Consider the following 26,776-nt stretch of genomic DNA (forward strand, 5'->3'; position numbering starts at 1 on the left):
TAACGTTCCTCAGCAGGTGTTGAACTGTAAAAATAATATAATGAAATAACTTTGAGAGCGACGCTTATGAAAATCAATCTGGTAGCTACCATAATTTTTGTAATACGACTGACTGCGCGCTAAGTCCTAAGATTACAAATACCATTTCCTCTCATTGTCAAAGGAAACTTCTAATTCGTGTTTTTTAAACAGGTTTCGTGACGGTTTTGAAACGGCGAACAATGAGGAATTATTAACATAATATATATTATTAAAAACGATTTGAAAATCAATACCGCATTCAACTATGGAGACGGATGACGTTTATAACGATTTGCAAGACGACCGGCATTATTTATTTGTCGAAATCTCATTGTTTTTCAATATGGTTATCCTTGAACTGTCCCGCACTCTTCTACCGGCTGAAATCAAAATTTACTGGCATTTCACATTTCTTGAATTGTTTCTCAACATTGCTGTTGTACAAACCGTTCTCGTATTTACATTTGCTCAGACTTAGTAGAAAAAAGCTAGTTTAAATTATAAGCTTTATATTGTAATGCTAACCAGCAAACTAATGCAGTCTATGCAATCGATATAAACAGAGAGCACAATTAAACACTAAATACAAACATTGTTAAAATACATTGTTGGTCAAAAATGTGTTATAAAATACTATTAACGCCACTCTATTTATCTGCTAATGGGTAGGTGAAAAATATTGGAAAATGATTTTGTAATTAGTAAATTTAATCGAGTCAGTAAGCTCAACTGTAAGAGGAAAATATTATTTCAAATTAACAAAATGTATAGTTTTTTCTTTAATTTTACATAATAATTTCACAAATTAACGGTTAGTTACAAATATATGGTCGGACAAAGTTGAGCCAGGTCCTTTTTTAAAATTAGTTTAAATGAAGATAATTAAAAAAATTAAGTAGTTTTGTTAAATTAAAAAAATTTATTTTAATAATAAAAAATTAAGTTAAGTTTACAGCTTATTCTAAAATTTATCTTATAAACAATTTTTAATTTTTATACAGAAACTTGAAATAATTTTATTAACAATAATTGTATATTTTTCATAAGAAGTCGTATTTGATAATAATACGAACTATATCATGGTAGACAATCTATTTTATATTACAAACAAATGATAATCTTTTTTTTCAAAAACCTAAATTTTAATGACAATATAAAATTAGAATTTTCTGGTTTAGAATAGAAAAATATACTTAACGTAATATATAACAATATATAAACTAATATTGTTAGATGAAAAAGAAAAGTCGACGACTTTTTAGTTTTGACAAGCTGTGTAAATTTATTGTTTTATAATTTATGAATAGTTATTTCTAGCACATAAATATATACATGTTTTAACTTTTTTTAGAGCATAGATTCCCAGGTCCTTATTAACTAATTATATTATTTATTGTTGTTAGCTTGATATAAAAAAGCAAGAATTAGAGAATAATAATTAAATCAGCAGATTTTATTTTGTTATATCTATATATCTACGCAGTGTACAGGGTGGCCGGTTAACGTAAGACATTCATTTTCTTTAAAATAAATTTAATTTTCTAGTTTTACTTTTTGGAAAAACATTTTGTTTATACTATTTTCCAGTGATATAAAATATTTGCTTCTTTACTATTTTCCAGAACTCTATCAACTTATAAAACTGAAATTGGCTACCAAATATATATAATACATAATATATAATATAATCAGTCGGTAATCAGTTTTAAATATTTACTTTTAAAGTTGTTAAATTTTAAAATATTATTTTTATTCGCGCGCATTACTAAACTGCATTTTACCTTCTGTCCTAAATTTATAACTGTAATCACATCCAAATAAATTATTTATAACTGGTTATGGACCAGTCAGGTATTTCGGGATATTTTTATTAATTTAAAAACTTCATTAAGTATGCACGTTATTATTAAAGTTTCAAAAGAACTCTAGTATTTACCAAAAAATATAAACATTTGAGTATGGTTGAATACTGTAAAATAACATCAACTAAAATATCTCCAAAAAGAAAAACTACAGAACTGTAGAGAAAATGAGTGTTTTTCGTTAAATGAATTATCCGGTATATACCTATATAGTTCTTGTATTTTCCCAACAAGAAAACTCATTATTTTGTCTCCCTTTTTTATTATAGCCATCTAAGTTAATGTTTGATGTCACGTGTAAGATAAATTTAAACGCCGCTATCGCCTCTCTATATCGATTGATTCCTTTGTAAATTAACCTATTTACCGAACCCATAATTTCGGTACCTGTTTTTCGGTAAACGATTAGTATTGAATGTCAACTTAAATGGCCTGGGGTCACCCGAAATTCCTGTCTACGTCCTACGTTCTCTACACTTACTCTTGGTCACACTCACACAACACACATTTGTGTATTATGATATGTGATCTCCTATATAACAATATGATTCTATGTAAAAGTAAAAATAACAATAATATGTTCGAATAGGCTCAAAATAGAGGCCAAACCAAAAATAATTATAATTTACCAAAATCCTCGTTAAATCTTCATATAGAATATTATCCACACAATAGAATTTACCTGATGGTCGAAAATAGTATTATTATATTTTCATAATATACATCATACATCAGTTTTGAATATAAAATTATGTTACTCTTGTATTATATTTTAATGGCTTTCCCACGATAATAATACTTAACGCCGTCAACATCAAACTGTCTATATCGTGCCTTTTGAATCAGTTTTTTTTAAACAGGTCTAGTGTATACATAATATGTTATTACCGATCACAAATATTTTCATATCCATCATAATATACGGCGCAGTGTGCTTTAGATACCACCTTATGTAATCATTATGGATCAGATAACCGCGTTGTTTAAATGCTCATCAACTGTTAGTGTCATATTTTATAAAGTGATTTTTCAATTTACCCTTGTAGCTTGTACCACTTGAGTCCATTTACCATACAGTCGACTAAAAGCTTGTTAAATATGACACAGTATTAATATAAATGTACATTAAAAATGTATAGGTACGTTTAACCAAAGGTCTTACAAGTAAGGTGAAGTAATTACCATACACAGAATGGTTTTTTACATTATTTTGTAAGTTGGCTGATTACATACACAGTCTAATAACTCAAATGAAAAATGATATTATCAAATTTAGTAGACTTATCATGTTTAACTTTCAAATCGTTTATGTAAAATAATGAAGTATTTAATCTGACTAGTGTACAGTCAACACATAGCTCATTCGCGTATGACTCAAATCTCGAAAAGTTTTGTCAAGTCCACTTTCCAAACTCTTTCCTGTTTCCTTCCGAGTTTACCCATTCATATTTTGATCTATCATTTCTAGGAAGATGGACCAGTATTTTTAGTTTTTATACATTGCGTCATTGTATTGATGTTAATAACTGCTGTTAATCGACAATATTATTGTCTAACTTAAAAAGGTTACAAAATAATCCATTCGTTTTACACAGGAAGCCAAATGTATCCCAAGAGTCGTATGATAGTTGCTCTTGGAACAATGAAAAGTTTAGGTCACTTGGCCTTTTGTCACTTAGTGTTACTAAACGCACACCGTCCATACTAATTGCCTTTGTTTTGTTGACCAACTGCCTTTATAGTCATTTCAAACGTGTTTATACCCAGCGATGAATCAAGAGAATTAGCATTTGCTGTCCAATTTCTGAGCTGGCAAAAAAAAAAAACTCTAGTTATTGTTAATTCTGTTCAATTTACATAAGTTTGTATTTGCTTTTAATTTATGGACTTTGGTATTTTATTTGGATTGCTTATATTTTCGGTGCTAAATATTGATTAAAAATAATAAAGTAAAATTATGATTTTTCGTTGTCTTGAAAAAATATTGATTTTCGACTACAAATCGCATTTGGGTTCCCTGCTCTTAACACTGTTAATGGACGGAATATTATATTATGTTGTGGTTATTAATATTATGGTTTTTCTTTGATTTTGTTTTTGCAGATTTTTTGATTTATATAGTGATGTCCCACTGTTGATGAACAAGCCTCGAACCGTTTGCCATGAGATTCGGCCGAAGATATTTGGCTCTAATGTTTACAAACATCATCAACCCTTCGTCAGAGCACGGCCCTTTGGCCCCTTTGGCGTCGTTCGAATCGCCTGGTTCCGGCTTCGATTCGAACAGCACGAGGTCCGAGAAGAACTGCTCTTTTCGCGACTTCGTCCTGAGCGACGTGAGTACAACAACACATTTACTAAGAAAAAATAGATATAATTGGGATGATGTGGATGATCAAGGTGATATACTCCCCTTCTAGTTTTATTTTTTGTTAAAAATCTTGCCCATCAAACATTTTATTTATATCAACGTTGTATTCATAGAAATACTACTGTTAACGTACTAGAAGTTTTGGACGAAATGTCTCAACAATTTAACGTTTTATTATATTACCTATAAATATAAATAATATTACACACCTAGTAATAATAATAATAATATATAAACACATGTAAGGCAATCTATATTTTAATCTAAAAACATGTTCTGATAAAAAGCATACTTTTGAAAACGGACTTAGAGTACATTTTGTCTCGTCGAAACTTGAAAACTAAAAGCTATAATTCACAAGACAACATAAATTATTACAGTTTTATTCTAAAACTTCTGGAGAGGGGACATAGATGGTGCCCCTTATGTTTGAAGTTATTCCAACGGGTTTTAAACGTTTTATTCGATTAATGCTCAACTTTGTCTATCGACTTTGGGTGTGAATTTATCATTGTTTTATTTTAAAATTGTTGCATAAATGCAGACATGATATTTGTCATAACAATAGTTATGGTAATCGATTTTTATCTTTTTCAGAAATGGAGACAACTCTTTGATAAGGTAAGGCGAAGCCCTGGAACGTCCGTTGTATTTTATTTTTATTGCTGTTATTAATTTCAAAACTCGCGCGTGCTTAACAGTACGATCCCGAGGGATTCGGAGAGATCCCGTGGAACGATTTCCTGGTTTTGCTGGACACTCCAGAATTTGTCGAGATGATTTCCCGGGAGAAACGAGAATTGTTCATCGAAAGATGTCGTCAATCTAGCAACACGTCGGCCATCACTTTTCAGGATTTCGTCAATATCGTAAGTACATTTTACTGTGCAACCGGTACAAAGCTGTATAATTGATATCACTCACACTTAACGCTATATGTGATATCGTCATGTACCATATCTAAGAACGAGCATGGACCAGTTGTACTTAAGGATAATGTACAGCGAATGCGCTCATTTTATTTAACAATTTTTTTTTAGCTTGACTAAAACAGAGTAACAAGTGTACAAAAAAACCGTTTTACACGAAAAACACTTAAATTCTTAATATATTTTTTGAAATTGGTTTGACTGTATTACTGCGATACTTTTGTCTGCACTACCTTTGCCTACGATTTTACCCATTTGAGATTTTACATTGTAGGTACTATGTATGAAAACATGTTCTAATGCAATCGGTTAACTGTCGATTATAATAAAAGACTTCACTATAGTATGTTTGTATAAGAGATAATTTGTTTTTTTTCAATAGAAATTCCTCTCGAAAATTACCAAGTGTAAGATTATTGTATTGTTGTTGTTGGTATTTTTTTGGTAAATTTGACTGTATTTATAAAAAAAAACCCCCTTAACGTATAATCCCATTGTCGTTCACACGAAACGACAAAGGCTTAAGAGGATATCTTCGTCGGTGGTGGTTGTGGTGGTGGAACCATTGGGTTATTACTATTTTCTCCATTAATTCCGTCCATTACACGTCATCGTTTTCGTGACAACATGTTGTGACTCGGTGGACGTGCAAGTTACTGTATAGAAAACTCTTCTTATAGATAATATTATATACCTCCAACGTATATTCAATTAGGATCTCCTACCGCCGCCCTAACGATAATCACCTCTCTCTTCGGCCGCCACCGCCGTTCTGGTAATGAATGTGATGCAACGGCAAAGAGACCGCCACCGCCGCCTTGTTGTTGTGTTTATAATAACTTCACATAGGGTACACAATATACTTATATCTATAATATGTGAGAAACAGACGTTATTATCGGATACGTCGGTGGACGGTTTAGATAATATTATTATTATTATTATTACTGAGTGTATAGACTACGACGGAGGGTGGGGGTGTGACGGCGATTGTTAGCGGCGATGGTTGAAAATCATCTAAACAACATTACTATTATACTGCTTTTATTGTAACTACCAGGTTTTTTTTTTATTACAATTTTCGTTTTTATTACATACTGTGTTTTTTTCTTCATATTTTCACCTCCGGCGACCACCGCCTTTGCACGATTGTGTATGACAATTACCTTTTTTTAACAGGATAGATTACTACTTGGGCCACACAAACGTTAAACGCATAAATCAACTCTAAACCGATATTATACAACATTACCTATTATTATAAACGTTAACTTGCACTGACAGCAGAGCTGATATCTTTTTCAAACAAATTGTTCACATTGAAAAACCTCTCTCCTTATTACCTGATTATGTTGTCATCTTTTGATTTCTAAACGCCGACCTGTATGTTAAGCAATCGTATTATCATTAAACGTCTTATCATTTAACAATAACTGCGATTCGGAAAATTGTAATGTAGGAATTTTTTTTTTTACATATTAAAAAGAAGACGAAACAAGTATATAAACACGTGAGAAAATAATTAAGTTGATCCTGAAGAAATGTTTTTTTTTCTTCTAAACGTTGTGCAACAGAACATAAAAACGATGGCATTAATGACGAAAATACAGATGGAAAAAATGCATTTTATCGTTTGGCTTTTTCCCTGTAACATGTTTCTTCTGTAACGATCAAACTAAAAAAAAGCCTTCATTATTCGATTTTTTTTACAGTTTAAAGTGATTAATTATAATATGGGTAATCAATACGTTATTTACGTTGGTTCTACAATGTCTATCAGTTATTATTGAATATATTACTATTCTATATGTACTGTGGGAACCGTATATGTGATGTCCGTTAACGACCTTCTTATACATTTATTACATCCAATAATACTATATCAAGTATATACTTACAGTTTTGTAAACATCGCTTAATAGCATACGAATTATACAAACGGCTCACTGGAACGTTTTCCAACCATCGAAATTAATATTTTAGTCGGTGTTTAATGCTATTGGAATTTTAAATGAATAGTGCATTTGAATTTTGATGATGCGTCTAGTTTCAAAACCGGCTAAAAGACATTTTGAAAACGTGTTTTTTTGTTTTTGTTTTTAAGTGGACACACTGTAGTACATGGTATGTAAAACTAATATTGAATGTCAAATAAAGATTATAATTTACAACTAACTCAAACTCGGTCATCTGAAGAATTTTTTTTTTTTTTGTGAAAATGTTCAAAAATTGATTTTAACTGGTTTTGAAACTAGACGCCTCGTTTGTCAAACGTACTAAGTACCAAATGATAACATTTTTGTTTTATAATTTAATTTTCTATTTCATTTACCATCAAAAACAATTTAGCATGCTTTCAGGTTATTATTAATAAATAAAAAAGCCAGTAGGGTCAGAGTATACTGGGCGGGGTAAGGGGTACATCACAGGTCTTGAGTAATTATTACTAAATATGATAAAATCAATTTCGAATGAAAGCATAGATAAGAATCTGTAGAATTAGAAAAAAATCGAAATAAGCAAACTTTTAAAAGCTGTTATGGTTAAAATTATATGCCGAGCATTAGCATTATTACATGGTTAAGGTCGATCGTCCGTCTAAAATCTTATAATAATTTGTTGAACTATAATTTATTTATTACAATAACTGATGTAAAAAAAATATTGATCGTTTAAATGAAAATTAATTTTTTTAATATTAAGTTTAAATTTCCTCTTAATGTTAATTGTTATCAATAAAGTACTGTTTGATTCATTAACGATTAATGAATTCAATTAGAGCAGAACACAAATTACAGTATCCACTCGAAGCCACTTGTGTATAATATATAGGCATTTTGTTTGACATTAATGGAGTAACTAAGTTTTTTTTCACTATTGTTCTGTAATAATTAAATTAATAAATACCGTTGAGCCATCATATTATCCAATATAGACTATTAATAAATACCGTTTTACAAGATTTTAACGCCATAATGAACGCAAACAAATCCACATGTTTTATGTAAATCATAACCATGTATGTAGTCATATAATAGTTTGTAATCCGCCTACGCCCTACAGGCATATATATCACAAAAAAAAAATGTTCAATGACAATTCGAAAAACGCCAAGAAAAAGCCATTTATTTCCATGTAAATGTAAACCAGTTAAGATTGCGCTCTTAATTCTTTTATTGTGTCATCATTGCCAGAACGTCCTTCAGTTTACAACCAAATGCTTTCTTAAATAATTGTCGAGGAATAATAAATCACATTTTGGCCGTGACCATAAATATTGTCAAGGAGGGTTACTAGAAAAAAATAAAGAAAAGTGTCCTTAATTAGGCACCAAACCATCAACCACCCTTTACGTTGACAATATTCTATAATGTTTATTTTTTCCAATTTGGGGGTGGGATTTTCAGAGCCGATATAGGGCAAATAACGAACCAGAGACACTTGTCGTGGTATCGATACCGCAATGCTATGTTGAGTGCGTTATTATTATTTCCGTTGGCCGTTACATATACAGGATATTTTTTTAACCGCAAGCTATTCATTAAAGAATATTTTACTCAACATTTTGACTGGTTGATAACCAGTTTTGAACAACCATTTTTAAAGTTATAACAGTTTAAAAGTTAGGGCGGGAGGGAAAGTGAGCGAATATAGAAAATAATACTTCACTCTACCATTGCTCCTGCTCTAAACTTAAAACTTCAATAACTTCAAAAATAGATATTTAAAACTGGTTATCGACCAGTCAAAATTGTTAGTACATTATTTCCAACTGAAAAAGTAATAAAATGTATGCCTTACGATTTAAGTTTGAAACGTTAATATAAAAACAATTAGTTTGGAAGGGTATAAAAATTGGTTGGATAGTTGGTAGGATCATACAAATTTGTCGAAAATTGAGATCACATTATATAAAAATGTTATAAAAAAAAAAATATTCATTTATCAATTGAGATATTGACTGGCTCGCGGTAAAAAAATCACCTTGTATTGTATTAGATGTAAACGAACTTTTTCTCGTGAGCATTTTGCACGTCTTGCCCGTGAATTATGGCAAGGACCGTTGTCGTCCCACGCGAGCGACACAACGTGAATTTATATTGTAGCGTTTAACCAAAAAGTTACAAAAAAACTAGTTCGGAATGAAAAAAAAAAAACGAAGAGACATTGCTCCGGTTTAAAACCACACACACACTTGGATCTCATGCATACTTTTTGTACTTGTTGCAGCCGAAACGTTTCCGAGTGTGCTCTCACGACCCGTTGTGTATAAATCATATTATTATACGATACGTACATAATTTATTGTAAAAAACCTATTACAAACGTAAAACAATACTTGTTCCGATGACTTCGCGGTGGCGGCGATGATGCGGTTCACAGATTCACGGTCGCGTTCATGATACCGATATTTACAATTTCTTTCGATACGGTTTCCACCGGCCGCCGCCAGTAAAAAATACATAAAAGAAAGCGGCATTCGTCTGTTATGTGTGTCTATATAGGCATATATTAAAAAAGAAAAAAAAAACAACAAAATCTCCTCGTTTACACGAATATAAAAAAATATACACACAGACGACGGTGTAGGCCAACCTAATACCGTCGTCCCGACCGAGAGCACCCACGCAACGACGTCGGTTGTCGCCGCATTAATTTATTCTCAATGGTCTTCCTTAATTTTCGCTCCAGTGACGTTGTAGGTAGGCAAGTTGATTTACGACCAGTGTATCGCAGAGGCAATACACGAGAGCTATACAAAATCAGAGTACACGACATCAGAGGGAAAGAGAGAGAGAGAGAGAGAGAGAGAGATAGAGAGATAGGCATAAGATCGGCGAAAATATTACGGAGATGGCAGAACCAGATAAAGCGACGGCAGGTCGTTGTGTGCCATCTCTGCCGGCAACTGTCTAATCTACAAATCTTAAATTTATCATTCACCGTATTATTATTATCATACCTATTAGGTATACGCGGCAAACGTCCGGAGACTTCCAGAACTCCGAGTGCATACGTATTATACCTATTTGATTGGGCATTATTTATGCATTCACGATGGCCGCCGTTCACCCCAAATCACATTAGATAGACTCTTGGATAACCTCTCATTTACAGCACAAAACAATAACAGTCGTTCAACCGAGTCTATTGACAGCAGCAAACCGTGTTTCAGTTTATTTGCTACAATAATGTTTTAGCTTCGATGCAAAAGGGAGAAGGTATTGGTTTTACTATGATGTGGGCTTTTTGTGTGTCTGTATACACTGTAACTTTTTTAGTACTGGACCATTTCCTTCGACAATCATCATTATACAAACACAGATAGAAAAAGGTCTCGTTGACAAAATATAATATTGTGTGTTCAAAAAACTTGTTTTTTAAAAAACATATCACTTATATATCCTTTTGGTTATCATCTGTCGATAAAGTTTTTTAAACGTTCAAAATCTAAACAATATTGCCAACATTTTCTGTCTTACGTTATGCAAAAATTAAAGAGAACCAAACACAAAATATGAGCGACCGAGCAATATTATTTGTGTTGACTATTGCCGTTGCAGACTAAAATAATATGGTATTTTGTATAAAATCAAAACCACAACTGCGGTGACAGTATTGTTGTTCATGTAGGTACCTACCTCCGACTATTTTTTATATTCATTATACCGTTGTTATGTATATTGGCTGCGGGCATACACGGTAATATAGTGTTGCGATATAACGTCTTGTGCGTGAGAAAAGAAAAACACAACTAAAAATCCAAACGAACATAAATTATGCGGCAAAAAGCGGGTTTTTATGTCGCGCAATTTGATTTGGTGTCCATAAAGGCCTGGCTGACCAAACGACCACCTAAACGAATTTTCAATGTAATACCTGTGAACAACCGCATTATAGCAAACCTTCTATGTATACCTATTATCTATTATACCTAAGCGCGTGCACACATGAGCGTGGCTTCCCGTGACCGCAGGTCGGCAACAAAAGATTTAGCGCTGCAGTTTTACTGTCCTTTTGAATTACAATAATTTTGTCGTGTGTTCACCGGCTGAGTCGATTTGTTTCTTATTTTTTTCTCATACTTATACGGCAAAACAGTATACGTGTGTTTATATACCTACACACGACGACATTATGTCCTCGGTGATGTATAAATCAAATTGTGGCCAACAGGACACACGGGGTAGGTGTATAATATTATGTATAGGTATATAGGCGTTAAACGAAAATAGCGTTTTCCAAATACAAAAAGAGAAACACACGCAGAGATAGAGAGAGATAGAGAGAGAGTATGCCTGTGTGTGTGTGTGTCATCCTGATCCGCGGTTATACATAATACACTATATTGTACTTGGGTTGTTTATTGTAATTGCACAAAATAATAATAATAATATGTGTTTTCTATACTGCGGCCGTTTACAACGATTAAATGTTACAGTAACTCTAGAAAATATTATTATTTACCGCACTCGTTGTATTTGTGCGATTGTCGGAAATAAAATAAATAAAATATGCGCATAAAGCGGCACTCTAAATTTTCCAACATGATGTTAAATCGATTTTGGCTTGCTATAAGGATTACAAAAACGTGGGCTCAGAATTAAAGAGAACTATCATAAAAAATTTACATTATCTGTGAGAGCTCTATAGTTACATTTTTTTTACACAAAAATTCTTATATTTTTAGTTATCTAATTATCATATTGACTAGACATATTTTTTACCATTTATTTAAAACGGAATTTTCTTTAATTGTATTTTTTGAAATTGGAATTTGCAAACAATAAATTTTGGAAAAAAAAAATAACTAAAATACTAATATGTATTTCCAAAAGGCGAGCATTTTTGGTGGGCGGTAAAAAAAAGTCATTACGCTGTGTGTGCTAATATTTTTAAAACGTCACTTATTAATGGAAATGAAAACGTCGTTCTTAATAATTTTATTAAGAACTTACTCGAAGTCTCAATAGATAATATTTATTATGAACATTGGTTATTTATAGAACTATTGTTGTGTAAAATTACAGATTAGTTACAAGTTTGTAAGTTGGTAAACGTTATTAGTAGACTTAAATGCGTTTTTTATGGTTTTCCATTAAAACATTACACTGTTAAAAAATTGTGCTGTAAAATATTGTAAAAGCTAAAATATAATTATCATAGGCGGGTTATCAGAAGAGCTCTTCGTCGTTTCGCTTAGATTTCTCTTGTAAATAATAAACTGTACGGTGAAAAATAAATCATCACATGCATAATATGTGAATTTAACACCTCCACGAACGGCTGTACGCTAGTGAAACAATTTAGAACGGAAGAATAATTTCTATGGTAATAATAGAGTCTCGCGTCAAATCATTTGTGTATTCATAAAACGGTATCCTTTCTAATTACGGCCGCAATAATAATAATAACGTGTGGCGTGATAATTAATTCTCTTAAATGAGCTGCCGAAAAACTCCCTAACACGAGTCGGAAGGCGATTAATTTTCAAATTAACATAATGATAGTAATGAAACATTTCTTTTCATTTTTCCCCCTTTTTTTAGACGCGCACATTTGAAGCTTTACGCCGTTCAAATTAACCACAAACATTCACAACCGTGTAACCGCACAACCCACAAGATAATTTGTAATTGAAAACATGAGAAAATTGCAAATAAAAATTCAGACAAGCGTTAAAAATGTATATTCCAGACATTTTCCCTTAACACAATATACTAGTTAATAAACACGGTTTACTTGAGTGAGTCGGGCGTTGGCCCAAAATAAACATGCAGTTTTTTATGCCAAAATATATTAAGGCTATTCATTTTTCCATTAAATGCTGTATTATTACAACCGAGTATCGAGTTTAATGATTCGTTAAATATTCAGTCGAGTTACATTTTGGGTTTTTTTTTCGAACAAGGCGTGTTTTTTTCTACTTTTTTCAATGTCAAAAAACTGATAGTGGTTTGGTGAATAATATTTCACAAATTAGCCGTTACTTTAAATAGTAAGGCTCCTCATTAGTAACTATTAATTTGAACTAATACTAGGTACCGCATTAATACCCAGTCTTGATGATTTACTCTACTTTAGCGACAAACAAGTTCACCATTTTTATGATAAATATTTTATGTTAAACAGTTAAACTTATAACTAATTGGTATATGTTTAAAAATTACTTATATGATGGAATGGAAAGCAAAATATAATTAGTCACTTATTTTTAATTGAAACAAATTAACATGGTCAAAATTATTCTCATTTTTTTTTTTTAGTATAAAAGTTTTTTTTTCCATATCTGTAAAAACGACACTGGTCCTTCGCGTAACAGATCCACGGGCATTTCTGTCGCTGAAGTCTTTAACTCATACAAACATGATTTAGTGCACAGTAGGAAACATGTAAATCAACCGAGATTACAACTAGACGTTCATAATCATTTCGCATACAATTAGCATATGAAATGCCTCGTGCGCATTTCATTTATCCGGTCTGACGTTTAGGCGTGACACTCGGAAATAAGTAATAACTTAAACCCATGACCGCAATATGTATGTCCCACATTGCACATTTAATTTAATCAAGCAAATAGGCCAGAGAAGTATTACAATACTTAACGTTTCATACTGTTAAAAAATAAAAAATAAACATTACTTTTCTATGATAACATTACATTGTGTACAATGACTAAAACGAGCTCAATATTTTTACATTTTTATTTTGCACAAAAGCCAGTCTCTTGGTAAGAATATAAGCGCTTTTGATTATAAAACAGATGGGATATATTACCATTTAAAGTTAAGGCATAGTACCGACCACCATTTGTCTATATGCCACCCGGACATATTTTATTATGGCAATATATTAAGTTGAATGTTGGTAAAGAAACCTGTCTAAAAAGAAAAAAATAAGAGATGGTATCATTTTTAAGTTAATTAAGTAGTACTTTTGATAATTTCAAGTAGAAATTTACATAACACGATAAAAAAAAATCATACTACTGATAACATTTTGAAAGTCACTTTAAGCTACTTAATTTTTAAATGGAGTTGTTAGGTTTTACAATTATCTGTTATCTTATTTTTGTGTCTAGATTAACGATAGTATTTTAATCATGGGCTCTTTTTTAATTTTTAATTTTTTTAGTGTGAAAATATGTTTGAAACAATACATTTTATAATTAAAATTAATTTTTTCCTATATTCTTATAAGTTATACGTTTATGTATCTTTATAGTATTTGCTTAAAATAATTTGCACTGACTTTTTTAGGATATAAAACTCAGTGTATTCAAAACTAATAACAAAGGTTATTCATTTAAAAAAATTAAGCTATTGTACAAAATCTATTATTAATTTCCAATTTAGTGGACATAATTTTACATCATAAATGTATTTTGGTTTCTTGAGCAAAATCTGTACATGTGATTTTAACTGCATTAAATTCCACTAAAATATTGATATTTTTTTTAGCTATCATACAATTTTTTTTAAGATCTATACTTAAATGTATTCTTAAGGGGGTCTAAATAAAGTGTAAAATATTGTCCTGGCCTGAACTTGGTCTTCACTTCTCCCCTGGATACTAGGTAGTAAATATAGTTAAAACAATGTGATTTGAGTGAACATTTTTACAAATTAGCAACCAGTTACAAATACGTGCAAGCGAAATACTGTAAAAACAAACCGAAAAATCAACTAACGATCCGCCTAGAGTATTGTACTTTAACGATTATCGTTTTTCGGCAAAAGATCTGTACTATGCGGGTTGTCAATAATATTATGGTCTGCTGGCAAATTTTAATGTCCATTATGCTAAACACTATTTCTACCTAAATTATCGGGTGAAAACATGCTGGCATCTTAAGTCCGACGCAACGGGTCAGGTATAAGCTACATAATGTTTTATTCTTCAGCGGTCACATTGAATTTCTTACAATACGTCCAACGTGTATATAATAATATATACACAGGGACTTGTACACTACCCGCATGCACCACCGGGGCTACTGTTATTTGCTAAACGGCTTCCCGGCCCGTTGTTGCCACACATACCGTTCTTGTCGCGCTTGCGGGTCTTTATACACACACGCACATCACATAATATTATTAAGGGTAGGTACGATGAATAAGTCATTAAAAAAAAAGAAGAAAAATACGCCTGTCGCGTCCGTACCGATGACTGAAAGAACCGATAAAATGGTGGTGTACACACACAACAGAAAAAAAAGGACGTTTTAACAACAATATAAAAACGTCTGCATGCGTTTTGCCGGTGGTTGTGGACTGTGGTACCTGTTGGACCAGAAGGAATTTTTGCTTTCTCGTGCGTACACATCTGTTATATTGTACGGTTAGAGGTTTCCGGTCAAATTGGCAGCCCCTGGATTCTTATAATTCAATCTCTTCTTCTTCTATACACACACACAACAACCGCGTCGTCGTCGTCGTCGGCGGCGGTAGCGGTAGCGGCGTTTCTTCTTTTTTCTTTACAAATAATAATAATAATAATAAAAAAATCCGACATTTCGGCGCTTATTATAAGGATTTCGGACAACACGACTATAATACATATAGGTATAGGTACAATTCACACAATGGTAAATAACAATAATAATGTACGACGCGACTCTTGTGTGTGGCAGCGGGCAACCAGTTTTTCTGCTACTTAAGCAGCCGCGGCCATCACCGGTTATAATATTATTGTCGATGATTATTGTTCATCATTATTATTATTGTTGTGTGCGTGTGTCTATACATTATTATATATTTATATTTATATAATACAATAATAATATAATGCTTTTTACTCCGTACTATGTGCGTATACGATGGCGGCTATACACTATCCAATAATACCGGGAGACCGAAAAAAAAAAACACCGTACACATTTTATTCTCTCCGGCCCGCAGTGGCGGCGGTACAATATGGCAAATCACAACAACGGCTACGGGGCCACCCCAATTTTCACAATAAATATATTAATACCTACCCCCTCCCCAGTGTCCGCGGTTATGACATTTTTTTTCTCTCTCGCTAACCGCGTATAATCCCTAAAATACTCTGTTTAGGGTAAAATTGAATTTGCCCTATAATGCACACTCGACAAATACGTTTTTGCTTTTTGTGCAATAGTATCAAAAATGCATAATTAAATTAAAGCGAATATCAATTTACACGGGCGCAATGAGTTGCTTGACGAACTCGTACTGAAAATACTTGAAGTATATTGACGCTGATTTGACAATTTTAAACTTAGATTCAATCCAGTACGTCGGCATGAATTGTATTAATTACAATATTATCAGTGAAATCTCTCAAACGTATTAGTGCCCTAAGGTAAACAGACACTAGCGACTTACTGGGAACAACCCGATTACTTGCTGGACATACTAATATACATATCACAATCGCCGGTGTGTTATTATTATTACCCTCTTGTTGTGTACACACACTCCGCGCGGACTACTTTCTAGATGGAGAAAAAAATGATGAAAAACAAAAATGAAATACTAATTTGTACGTGTCTTCGACGTAGGTCTGCATCCACCTGGCTAAGGCACTTGTTGGCGTGTCTGTGAGAGTGTATTATTTTGTATGTTATGCGTGTTAGCCCACTGTAGAGCGCGTGGTGTTCGCGCTCGGTAATTAATTAAATATACCGATTTGTTTTGGGTATGTATACACAGTGTGTATACACTGTATCGTACGCGTTATATTGTGTGTGTGTGTGTGTATATTTATGATGAAAGTCGTGGAAACGACCTAGACAGGATTATATTATTATATTATACGATGATTATAATAATGTATACAGACACATACACATAAACGGCGCGTATAGACCTCCCGCGTAATGACTATATTATGACTAATGCGTACAAATACGCCGGTGGCACGTATCTGAGCATACATACCCCCATAGACCTGCAATATAATATTATAAAATGCACCGAGCACAATACCTATATTGTAATATACACTATCAATATTCTTGTACGCTTTTCGTGTGCAGCTCCAAACGCTTTCCGTGTATGTCAATACAGGGTGATCAATTACAACGCACGCGCGATAATAATCGTTAAACATTAACCAAAAACTATCTTTTCTAGGAGAGACACCGTACGGCCCGCTACTTAGGCCGCTGCTAAAGCTGTTTTCGACTGCAATGATTATAATTGTATTGTTCTTGTTACTATATCTGGTTCTACTGTTGAGTAAAAAACCAATTATTCGAAGTTTTTGATCGATTTTCTCATCCAGTTACTTGTACATAATAAACCATTTTTATGCATTCAATATTATTATATTTATACAAGAAACGCGTACATGGTAAGAGCGTGGGGTCGGTGCATGGTCTGCGGCTGGAGGAGACATTATAACGATATTTTTTTCGTTGTTTCAGGGGAAGGGGGCTCTGCTCGTGGTACGTGTACACGGCAAGTAAGAAAACATGTACTCGTATGGGATACAAGTCGTTGTTTTGATTCGGTCGTTTAACTTATGCTCGTATATGACCAGCAGTAATAATAATTGTACGCACAGAACCGCGCGGAGAGGACGCGAAGGGATGTAGATACGGTTTGTTTGAATGCGACTCTGTTGTTGTGTCTAGGCAAAAATCAAACGGCTTTTTGTCAACATAAAATGGCACTCCGTGACGGCAAAAAAGGTGACAGGAGATATCGACTGCATACGGTATTATTATACAACGGACGTGGTGTTGTACTATGTGTATATACTAGTGCCTGTGATTTTAAACGTGTAATTTAAATACACGTGTATTTAAAAAAAATTAATTTTGTCAAAAATTTACACTTATGTGTGGTCAAAGTAAATATGCACTGAAATTACTAAGGAGAGGGGAGGGGGAAATACTGATTGACGGACCTTTGTATCCTATAAGCGTTCGTAGAAATAAAAAAAAAATGTTAGAAAGCGAACCCTTAAGAGGTTTAATATCATATTGACGTCCAAGAGACCCTCGGTAACGTTTGCCTTTTTCTTGAAAATCGCCGTTGACGTAAGACCTGTATATATTGGTGCTACCCTTTGTGAACGCATCGGATGGCTGGAGAAGGTATTTACAATAGTATCCGTACCGTATAAACTATGTCACATCTACTTTTACGGCGAGTCGATAAACGCACACGTGACCATGTGGATATATGTATATAATTATAGAAAATCATCCACTCGGTGTACTTTTTAACAATATATGAACAGTATGAAATGGCATATTTTGTACCCTTAATTTAATTTAACAAATCATATTAAGAAGGATTAGAAGCAGCAGCAGTAAAAGATCTATGAATTCGTACACCAAATACATATTGTATTTAATACGGGACATCCTAAAATTAGACACAAGTGGGCTTTTTAAAGTTGTCTATCATTATTGACAAGTCCAATGTGTGCTTTTTCCATTACGGCCATCAATTGGCATTGTAATTGATCGACTCTAATTATACTGTTTGGTGATTCCGTGACCACGTCGTCGATTAAAATCCAATTTGACTTTAAACGCTCTCCGTAGCCTTTTATTTTTAAACCGTACAAGTAGGTACTATATAATTGCCGTCAACACGTCTTCTGCTGTGTATACTGTATACACTGCAACAACAGCAGCCGTATGCTATTAACGGACACATTAATCACGGTATACACGATAGGCGCACTAAATCCATCGTGTGGTGCTCGCTTTCCGACACTGTTTAAATATGCTTTACAACCACAAGTAAAAAATACCATACGAATACAGTAATAGTACATTTTTAATACGGCATTAGGCCTTCTTCGATTTTATTTTCAATGCGTGTGTGTGTGTGGAGTTTAATAAATTCGCATGCTCGCAATTGGCGTGTGTTGTGCAATGATTGCAACGTTTTTTTCAACGCTGGAAGCAATATATAAGTGTCCATTTTAATTTAGTATATATTCTGTGGCCAAAACAATCCGTATATTCGCTGTAATTATAATTTGAAAGGCAACACAGTATATGACACTATATTAATTTATAAGAGCAAAAGTATAAAACATCCACTAAAATTGCTTATATGACCGTATTGGTTGATAATAATAATTCACTGCTTGTTAAATAATAGTACAAAATGAATTCCAAATTGATTTAAAGAATTCTTAAACCTAAAAAAATTGATATCTGTTTGCGGAATTTTTAAAGCATCTACCAATATTCTAATATATAAAAATGGACAAGTATATTATTTAAGTAAAAAAAAAATATACTCTAATCGACCGTATACCGTTTCGAATTTCATTTTTGTTTTCTTTGGTCTAAGTTTAATGAGCAGCTTATGTGTTAACAGGTCATCGATTTTGAAACCCGTTTCTCTCGTCTGTGGTTTTTTTTGGCATTTCGATAGTATGTTCTTAAATAGTCAACTTCAGTCTTCGGATAGAGTGTATCAGATTATTTATTTATTTTTATAATTTTATTCGGTTAGGTTTGGCAAATCGTTTCCGAAAACAGTATTATGACAAATCTCGTACATATATATATTTATATATTTTTTTTAATCTATTAGGTACTTTGTCCAATACTCGGTATATAAGACAGGAGAATAAATAACTAAAAATTTACCAGTCAATGAGTCATCTTGTTCAAAATAATCACAATAACAGCTAACACAATAAAGCAGAGATTTAGAGAGATTCCCATGACAGTTTTAAACACGTTTTTAATCAACATAACCATCATACTTGAGTGATTCGGCCTTAATAATACTGTACCTATGTATTTTAGTAGCCGAATGAGCTTAATAATTTAGATCCGGGAATGTATTTTACCACATCTTGTAGATTTCTATGGCATACGAAGATCGCTTGAAGGTTTATAATAACGTTCGGTGAAATTGATTGTACATAAAAACTCTACCTCTGTCCATAATAATTGTTATTATTCGTTTCGTGGTGAACACAAATCAGTTTTATAACAATATGATAAAAAATAATAAATTCGTTGTAATGCGCGACATATATTATTGACTTCTTGGTGGCCGGTGAGTTAATCATTAGTACACCATTTACCACCCTCTTGCCACATAGCCCTAAAACAGATCAACCGTGACATTTTAATAATTCACGTTTATAAATCCTATTAAAACCCAGTATCGTATTAGGTGTTTTTTAAAAAAAATTTTAACTCCCAAAACCGGTTGGCCATCAGGCGTTTACAAGATGATCAGATAAAATAATGGAATTGTTTGTAAAATGAGAGAGAGAGAGAGAGAGAGAGAAAGGGGAAAAAATAACTCTAATCGAGAAGACTGGGAGTGTATATATATATATATATCTGAAAGAATTATTATAGGAAAGAACCCTATAGTGACAAATAGAGGGTCCAAACATAAAATAACACTTAGTTTTAATACGGACCATACGTCAAAATTGCCTCCCACACAGTTGTCGGTCCCGCCGCGGTCAACTATACTGATGTTACGACATGTATGCCTACGGTTTAATGTGTGTGTGTGGCTTTGTGTATTAATAAAAACGTAAAAAGGTGGCAAAATTCCTTTACACAGATAACATCTCAATAATGACAACGCGCCTTACTTAACTATACCGATGGAACCTTCCAAGTAAACCAGCTCTTTCGGAGCCCAGCCGATAAACACTGCTTTGTTTTTTTTTTTTTTTTTTTATGGGAAATTGAACGACTGTTATGGGTCTCAAGAGTAAATAGAATCCTCCTACAACCGACACGGGAACAAGCTACACGACAATCCATTAAATATTTTAAATGCCATTTTTTTACGATTACATAAGTCATAAAAGGTATACGCACGTCACGCCTTGATGAGGTCTTCATTAGATTACTCTTATGTCTATACCTAATCGGTCGCGTTCAGATAACTTTCGCATTAGTAGCGTACTCAATTTTGGGGAGGGGAGAAATCGACCCCCCCCCCTTCAGACAGCTTGATCATCGTGATATTTTGTTGTTTTACTTTTAAATTCTTATTGATTCAGAAGTAAAAAAAAAAACGTAAATAACATCTATTTTTCTAATTGTAAGTTGTTTTCAAAAGAAAAATGGTATTGCACCACACATGGCCGTACTTGTAGGTACTCGTAAAATTATCAACATTCAACACTTAATTACCTATGTATTGAATGTATGAAAAATATGGAAACAGCTGTAAAAAATCTGTATGGAATACCACACACTGTTATTAGCAGTTTATATTTTATATCTAAATATGCATAAATTATCAAACATAGTCGCTTTTCTACTTAATAAGTGTCGCATCAGCCATAGGCAGCTTTTGAACGCTAAGAAGATTTAGACTTTGTTAGACATGTGTTATGTCTATTAGTATTACATATATTGAGGAATGCCTTTTGAAAATATTTATATTTGAATGAGTGTAAAAAGTGTTCTCGACAATAGAGCTAGACGCTAGTATTAGACAAATGATTATCATTAACTACAAAAAGTGGAAAAAAATTACCCCTACTTCTTCAAACGTTAGGACTTTATGAAAAATAAATAAATAATTTCCTAACATGTGTGGGATATTCTATAGATATAGTAATATTGATATGCAGTGAAAACTCAAGAAATATCAAGAATCCTTATTTTCCCCCTTAGGACGTGCGAAAGCTTTTCCTTATTTTTTAAGCGTAGTTTTTGGACATCACGTCTGAAAATTGAATTGTCGGTAGATCTAGAGTAGTCCTATATACCTAATACACATTTTTTTTTTGAATATTTTTGTACAAAATATTGTTACTATATATTTGACAATTGACTAGTCAACATTTTCAGTAGTGTAATCTCAATTTAGTAAGTTAATAACATACACTTTTAAAAAATGTTCAAAAATCAGAAGTAATATTTTTTGTTGTTGAGAAAAACCCATAAATAACACGGTAATTAACATTTTTATTGTATATAAAAAACATATTTTTCTATAGTTTCACATCTAGGCTAATTTTGAAAGGTGGGTTCATCTGCAATATACTCCGTTCTCATCCTGTCTCGACCTTACTGTGCTGGATTTTTTTGTTATAATCATTTTTTGGGTTACCAATAAACATTTGTCTAAATATAGACAACGAAGGGTATTCTGCTCCATTGTAAATTTCTTGAAACTTTCCATAGTACTTAATAGTGTATACTTACAGTGGATCTATGGCGGACAGAACAGTGATGTCGGTTGCCAGTAGCGGGTAGCCTCCGTTTTTTCCATATAATATATTTACTTAATCTTATTATCTACCCAAAAACGTGTCGCGTAAAGACTTTATGACGTGTGGGGTGGACCGGGTCGACAATATATTATTTTGTTAACATTTCTGTACCACGGGGACCATTGATGCATTGTTATATAATGTAATAAGTTCGGGAATTGGACTCCACCACGTTGGACTTTGTGAGAGAACAATAACTGATAAGATTTGTACACAGAATGTAGATGATGCGTGGGACGTTGTTGATGGTAATCCACATGCATGTGTAGATTAAACAGATCCCGGGCGTGTGTTTATTAATCTAAATACACGTTGTTTGGATTTTTATTTTATCATCCCGGTCTCTTGCGGTTGTTATCCGGTCGTTTGTTGTGATATTACTGTGCTTACGCATAGAGCTGCGTTTCTGTCACACCACGAGACAGTAATAATTATCGGGCGGCGGCTGTGATCCACCACAAGAAACACACACACATAAGGCGACCCCCAAACGCGCCGGCAAATAACAGTGTTTGAATCACATCAACGCTGAGGTCCAGTCCAGCCGCCACCGCCTTCGAACATTCGCTAACAAGGCTAACAATCTTCAAACGGACAAAAAAATCTACCGTTCTTTTTTAGGATTTTTTTAATTTGTTTATACGATATAGTGTTTTTTCTTCTTCTATTTCTCCTGCGTCCCATCACTCCCCCCGTCGTGCAACATTGGACGCTCCGTGATTTTCTCCTGCCATGTATATATATTTCTTACATATTACCACTTATATATATATATATATATATATATATATATTTCCTACCGTCGTCGTTGTCGCTGTCGTTTAGACCACCCAATCCGGCCGACGGTGGCCACGGGCTAAAGTAAACACCGCCGTTAGGTCGACGGACTTGTAATGAACACATTACACCGCACTCGAGTAGAAGAACACGCCGAGCCGTTACTATTATTGGGTATATTTTTTTCTTTTTAGCTTCTTTTCGTTTTATCGTCTGCGCCGTGACCATTGGCCGTATACACCGGGGCAAGTGGACTAAAAAATTATAATAATAATAATAAAAATCCAATACACTATAATAATATAATATTTACGAGCGCTAATTTCCGTTTCACTCGTTAGCGTTGTCCCCCTCACGGAGGTCCTATTGTTTTTTCTTCATTCGGGTTCACATCGTGCCCATAGACGAGGTACTTATTGGTAATGTGTTTAGCGCCGCCATATAAAAAGGGTAGCCGTTTATAATTAGCTATATAGACCCACTCGGCAACCGCGGTTTACACTCACGGGACACCCGACTCCCGTAGTATTGTATATTCAATAGTAAACTATATGGACACACATTTTTAAAAAAAAATACTTATGTTTTTTAATAACCTCATTGGGAACTATCGAGAAAGCGTCGCAAATAAGTCCTAACTTCCACTATGATCACATAAACCGTTTGCCATATAGTTCAGTCGTAGCGTCCAACGGACACTACAACGGTTTACGGTGCATATAGCTGTCGATAATAAAAACTAACGAACGTGCCACCGTTTAAAGCATTAAAATGGGGGCTAACAAAAAAAAACCATCAAAATCAAGTGCAGCCCAAGTCCAGAGAATGTGCTTTGGATCGGAGATCATAGTGGAAATTTAAAAGTGTTAAATTTACTTTTGAGTAAAATATGTATTACATTTGATTAGGTCCGACCGTTGTTTGCAAAGGTATAGTGTGTCAAAGTTTAAACTTAAAGTACCTATATACATTTTTAAATGGGTTTAAGGGAAAAGGAAGGCTATTTATGTGCGAGATGTCCAAGATGCCAAACTCATTACAAAGTTACATGTTACAAAGCCTAAATAATATAAAATGTAATTATTTTAATTAAAACGACTGTATTGAGAAAAAAAAATTCGATTACCTTGTGTCTAGTTCGTGCAAAACAAATAACAATTATTCATTAAAAAAAATAAAAACATGCGCACGCTCTGATTGTTTTATTTGCGTTTTAATTAAGCGAACGACTGCTGTAATTATCAAATTAATACAAATATATAAATAATGATAAATAGTTCTTAAAAATGTAAGTGTGTCGTAAAGACTGCGAGTTTCGGTATTTTTTTATTGACGGTTCTATTACTTTTATTTTATTGCCTACTACCCTGTTGTGTGCGGCGTTGGTTTTATTGGCGTTCCGCTGTGGCCATTGTTGACCTTGTGGTTCTTGTGTGTTCTGGCCACGAACAACACTCGATGGGTCTCTTTTAATAGAGCAATAAATAGGCGCACACTACCTGGTTTGAAGACCGTATAAACGCAATCAAAATGTCTTGTTTGCACAAAAAAACAACATATAAATATATATATAATAACAAATAAGAACAACTTCTGTTATTTTAATAGTTTTTTTTAGTGTACCGATATACTGCTGTATAGGAAAAAAAAATAATAAGACTGTCGTTTGTTTTAGTGCTCGCCATATTAGTTATAGAGACGGATTTAAGTGCTCTGTTAAAGACCGCAAAACCTTATAGGTACTGTTTTTTATTTTTTGTGTTTTTGTCCGCCGCGGTGGTCTTAAAAATCATTTAAACTGTTCCAACCGGACGGCGGCGGTAGAATTTAATAAGCTTTTCGACAATGATAATTTACGCCCGTTCTTGTACAGAGATCACAGAAAAAATGTAAATAAGAAACGATAAATTAGAAACTATATACTTTTATGTGTACAGTGTTGTAAATTCTATACGTGCATATTATTATTACATATTTGTATAAACTTCTTACGGCGGGGTCTCTTTGTACGCCCGTCGGGTGCCGCTTATATCGTATATTATACCTAAATCACAGCAATCACACAAAAGTAAAATGTTTTCCCAAAATATATGAATCCGTATTATACAAAATACCAGTGTTGAGCTTAATGAATTGGTCGAATTACTTAAAATCGTTCAACCATATATTTTTTTAAGTGTTCAGTAATCTTGTTTACCGACAAGAGTTGTTAACCAATCTAAAACGATTACAAAAAAAGAACCAGTGATTGAAAATTTAATAAAAATAGGCCTTTAATTGGATCAATGAATAAGAAAAACACGTTTGACCAATATTTTCTAAACATTATAATATTATTAAAATTATATTTTTATTAGATATACATACAATATTTTCATACCCTTAACAAAGCTACAAGCAGAAAAGTCAACAGCCATTTTACTGTGTATGGTTAAGAAAAAAACTATATTTCTAATTATTTCACTTTTGGTCATTTTATTATTTTACAAATAAAATCAGCCTGAAACTTTTTGTTTTTCAACTTATCAAATTCGGCCAGTCTATCATGCGCTCTCCACAAATCTCGCTACCCCTAGCTATTTCTTTGGTCACTCTAAACATTGTCGTGTCTTTATTTAACACGTTCATCCACTTCTCTTTCGATCTGCTTTATCCAAGGCGTTAGGCTTAATTTTTGTTACCGGGAAAATATATAAAAAAGGCATAAAGTTACTTATAAGTATACGGGAACGATTTAAAAGAGGCTTCGATCCACACACACACCCTTTTATAGAGTACACAAAATGTTTTTCTTTTTATTATTATTATCGAGCACATTTAATATATTTTTTTTCAAATCCTAAAATATTTTTTTATTGTTGAGCCTCATTATTAAAATAATTATAAAAAGTGTTAATCGTTATAAATATAAACATTTTCACGGATAATATGTTAAATAATAATAATTTATAGATTACTATTAATAGCTATTGTTGTTTTTAGTGTGCCTTTAATCTTTCTATTTTTTTGTGCCTTATTTATTTGTATGTTTAAAATTATTATTTGTAAGAAGGTAGGTATTACAATTGGTTTCGTATTTAAGCCACTTCCGTTTTCACGCATTTCTCAGTTAATATTGGTTTTAATGATATTTTTTATTTGTTCATATGAATATAATACATTGTTGATTATAAATATTAATATGTCGTTCTTCTTATATTTTGTCTGGCGTCATTGAAATAAGTAGGCTTCGTTCGACGATAATTTTTTTTTTTTACTTATCTCAGCTTTATGGAATATTTTACACAAACGCACAATTTTATTAGGTAGGTATTATATTAAGGAGACGATTTGACCGTTGACCAGACTGCATTTTGAATGTGCTCTCAATAGTACACGGATGCAAGGTCTTCTCCGGCGATATATTATTATTTCGCAACTAGAACCCACGTCTGTTATGTATTAGTACAGGTAAATAAGCGTGAAAATACAATTAGTATTATTATTTATTGTCGCCATTGTTAGTCCCTTTAATGGTGAAGACAAATCCCAACTGTTAACCTAACGGAACTCGGCAACTAGGTATATGACCTCACAGGACATGTTTATACAAAATATTTTCGTTTTCA

General features: G+C 33.0%; 1 protein-coding gene across 1 annotated transcript in view; it reads left to right on the top strand.

Moving 5' to 3' along the window:
* LOC126835261 (protein rhomboid) overlaps nucleotides 1-26,776 on the top strand; it is a 102,626-nt gene that overhangs the window by 20,728 nt on the left and 55,122 nt on the right. Inside the window, exons 2-4 of the mRNA XM_050567732.1 lie at nucleotides 3,987-4,219; nucleotides 4,852-4,875; nucleotides 4,956-5,123. Of these exons, the coding sequence (XP_050423689.1) occupies nucleotides 4,046-4,219; nucleotides 4,852-4,875; nucleotides 4,956-5,123 (366 nt within the window). The 5' untranslated portion in view covers nucleotides 3,987-4,045. The remainder of the gene's footprint in view (nucleotides 1-3,986; nucleotides 4,220-4,851; nucleotides 4,876-4,955; nucleotides 5,124-26,776) is intronic.

The sequence above is a fragment of the Adelges cooleyi genome, unplaced genomic scaffold, assembly GCF_023614345.1.
Source record: "Adelges cooleyi isolate 19-005CV unplaced genomic scaffold, UGA_ACOO_1.1 ACOO_flye_CR_arks_rails_tigmint_CR_PRNA_23, whole genome shotgun sequence".
NCBI lineage: Eukaryota > Metazoa > Arthropoda > Insecta > Hemiptera > Adelgidae > Adelges > Adelges cooleyi.